Here is a 2,756-nt window from a genome sequence, read left to right as displayed (position 1 = left end):
AAAGGGAGAAATGAGAGGGACTGCAAGCGTAAGAAGGATTTGACTCATGATTGCTGACTCTGAGATCTAGGGTCCTCGTTAACGGACCAAGAGCTAAGGATGGGCCATCACGGCAAAGGAAATGGAACCTTAGTCTGACAACCATAAGGAACAGAATCCTGCTGACAACTTAAATGAGTTTGAAAGGGAATCCTTTCCTGAGCCTCTGAAACTATCCAGCCAGCCACACTTTGACTTAGCCTGTAAGACTCACAGCAGAGAAACTACCCAAGCCCACCCAGATTCCTGACCTGTGTAAGTGTGAGATAATGAAGTTGTGTTCTGTGGAGTCATTCAGTTTGTGAGAATTTGTTGTGGCACCCTCCCCCCAAAATTCACATACATAAGTACAGAGACCCACACCAAAGGAAGTATCATTTTCTCATTGTTTATTTGTACATTTTTTATAAAAAGTAGAAAAATAAACATACTGGGTCTGAGTTTGAGAAATGTCATCTATAAATAAATAATTATTTGGAGGCAATAAATAAAAAAAAAACTGATTTTGATGCATAAAAAAATATCTAAAAAGGTAGGACAGGTTGCAGGCAGGTCTCTGGGGTCAGACACACTGGTCTCCGCTGGCAACACATTTCAGGTCCCGGGTGAGAAGGCGGAGGAGGTTGAACATCACAGAGGCTTCGAGGCAGTCCTGGGACTCCTGAGGGAAGAGGGGGATGGCTCAGTATCTCCCATGCCTGGGATCCCAGCTGCCCCGGGCATCAGTTTCTCTTCTCCACTCACTCACCTTCTTCCGGGCCTCCTGGAGGCGGTGCAGCCAGTGGTGGAGGCGGCCCCGGGGCCTGGAGCTTGCTGTGGGCTGAGCTGGGACCTGTGGGCAGAGGACAGAGGGGTGAGGCTGTGAGGCAGAGCCGGGGACCGAGGGGGACGTCCAGGCAGTCAGAGCCCAGACCCGGCCTGGGGCCCCAACACTCACACAGGCCTGGAGCTTGGAGTGGATGTTCTGCAACGTGAGAAGGGGCTGCTCCAGGCTGTGGCCCAGGGATGAGTTAGCCATGGCCTCCAGGACCGTCAGTGTCAGGGCCAGCTCTGCCTCCAGAGCCACAGGGCGCTCCCACACCTGAGGAAGAGACAGAAGACACGTGAGAGCTGCAAGTGAGAGGGACCAGGTGAGGGGGCAGGTGAGGGGGGCAGGTGAGGGGGGCAAGTGAAGGGACAGGTGAGGGGGGCAGGTGAGGGGGACAGGGGGAGGGACAGAGGGAGGGGAAGCAGGGTCAGGTGAGAGACACAGTCCACGTGGTTGGCTGAGCGGAAGCTGTGGGAGAGGACTGGGGAGGGCAGGGAGAGAAGGACACGTGAGAAGGAGGAGGTGAGGGGGCACCTGCGGAGCCAGAGCAGGTGAGGGCAGGTGGGGCTGACTCTCCCAACTCACCTGCAGGTGCTTCAGGTCCCGGGTCCTGGGGAAAAGGTGGGTGCTGCAGTCCCAGTCCTTTGGCAAGAACGAGTCTTCCTAGAGAGCAAGGGCAAGGTCGGATCACAGCCGGAGGGACGGAGGGGGGACCCCAGGGAGACCGGAGGATGGCCAGCAACAGAGGAGGGGAGGTTATCTTCCCAAAGATGGTAGAGGCTCATCCAGTGCAGGATAGGAGATCGCCCACTGTGGGGAGGGGGGAGGTCAGCCCCGTGGAGGGGGGGCAGACCTGCCTGCAGCCCAGGTAGTCTAGGAACCCACAGGAGGGGGCTGGGGGCTCACCCACTGCAGGAGGGGTGGGGAGACTCACAAAGGCATCCCTGGCCGTCTTGAAGGCCTGCAGCTCTTGAGGGGACAGAGACTTGAACTGGGCCATGTGGCAGCCCCTGGCAGGTGGGAGGGCCCTGGGGGCAGAGGGCACAGGAACTGCTCCTGTCCTGCTCAGCGCCACGGTCGTCAGCATCAGCACCAGCACCAGCGTGCAGCCCGGGGCCATGTCTGGTTAAGGAAGCATAGGAAGGTGAGGGGAGGGAGGGCGTCAGGGAGTGAGGGTGCAGGCTCTGGGGAGGCAAGGGTCCCAGACACTGGTGCGGGGGCTCACCCAGCTTCATTCCTGCTCTCTGGTCTCTGTCAGAATGGGGGATCAAGTGTCCACTCTGAGGCTGTTGCCTGGGATCTCAGTCTTGTCTGGCGTCTCTGACTTCAGCCTCCTCTTCTGGATCTCGGCTCGTTCGTTGCTCCGTTCGTGTCTCTGAACTTGCAGCTCTGTCTGGTCTGAGGTGTAACTGCTGCCTGAGCTCCATGGTGCAGCTTTTAGCCTGTGCAGCCGGGCAATCCCAGCTGATGTAGGAAAAATGAAAACACAGCTACAGGCTAACACTGGAAAGCCCAGAGCAGGGCGGAGCCAGTGAGCCAGGTGAGCAACTGAGCGAAAGAGAAACTGACATTGATTGGTGCTCACCTCGGAGGAAGTGAGTAATGAAGACAAAATCAGGACTGGAGTAGCTTCAGCCCCACAAGGGCGGGTCTCCTATAGAGACCAGGCTGATTTAGGACTGGGTGGGGAGGGGACAGAGGAAGTTTCTTTTTTGCAGATGCCCCAGTGCGGGGAATAGAAGGAAAAGGCACTTGTAGAAGGTGTTACCTTGAACAACATGGACCTTCCAAGAGGGAGGCTGTTCAGAGGATGAGAGAAGATCCAGAGGTGCTGTTGAGGGTGGGGAGAGTGGGTCAGAAAGGCACAAACACTCTAGAATTAAGAGAGGAGACCAGCCCCTCCCCACCT

The 2,756-nt window shown here is 56.6% G+C and overlaps 1 protein-coding gene across 1 annotated transcript; it reads right to left on the bottom strand.

Moving 5' to 3' along the window:
- Positions 1 to 415: 415 nt before the first annotated feature.
- LOC147353815 (interferon lambda-3-like) lies at positions 416 to 2,208 on the bottom strand. The gene is made up of 6 exons (XM_086355138.1): positions 2,073 to 2,208; positions 1,782 to 1,969; positions 1,433 to 1,510; positions 977 to 1,120; positions 788 to 871; positions 416 to 700 (listed from the first exon to the last, which is right to left on the bottom strand). Exons 1-6 carry the CDS (start codon positions 2,080 to 2,082, stop codon positions 602 to 604), a joined length of 603 nt encoding a protein of 200 aa, XP_086211264.1. The 5' UTR covers positions 2,083 to 2,208; the 3' UTR covers positions 416 to 601.
- Positions 2,209 to 2,756: the final 548 nt, after the last annotated feature.

The sequence above is a fragment of the Bos grunniens genome, chromosome 18, assembly GCF_055505025.1.
Source record: "Bos grunniens cultivar Pamir isolate PY7600 chromosome 18, Bosgru_T2T1.0, whole genome shotgun sequence".
NCBI lineage: Eukaryota > Metazoa > Chordata > Mammalia > Artiodactyla > Bovidae > Bos > Bos grunniens.
The sequence above is the reverse complement of the archived record's forward strand: the minus strand, read 5'-3'. Positions and strand labels throughout refer to the sequence as shown.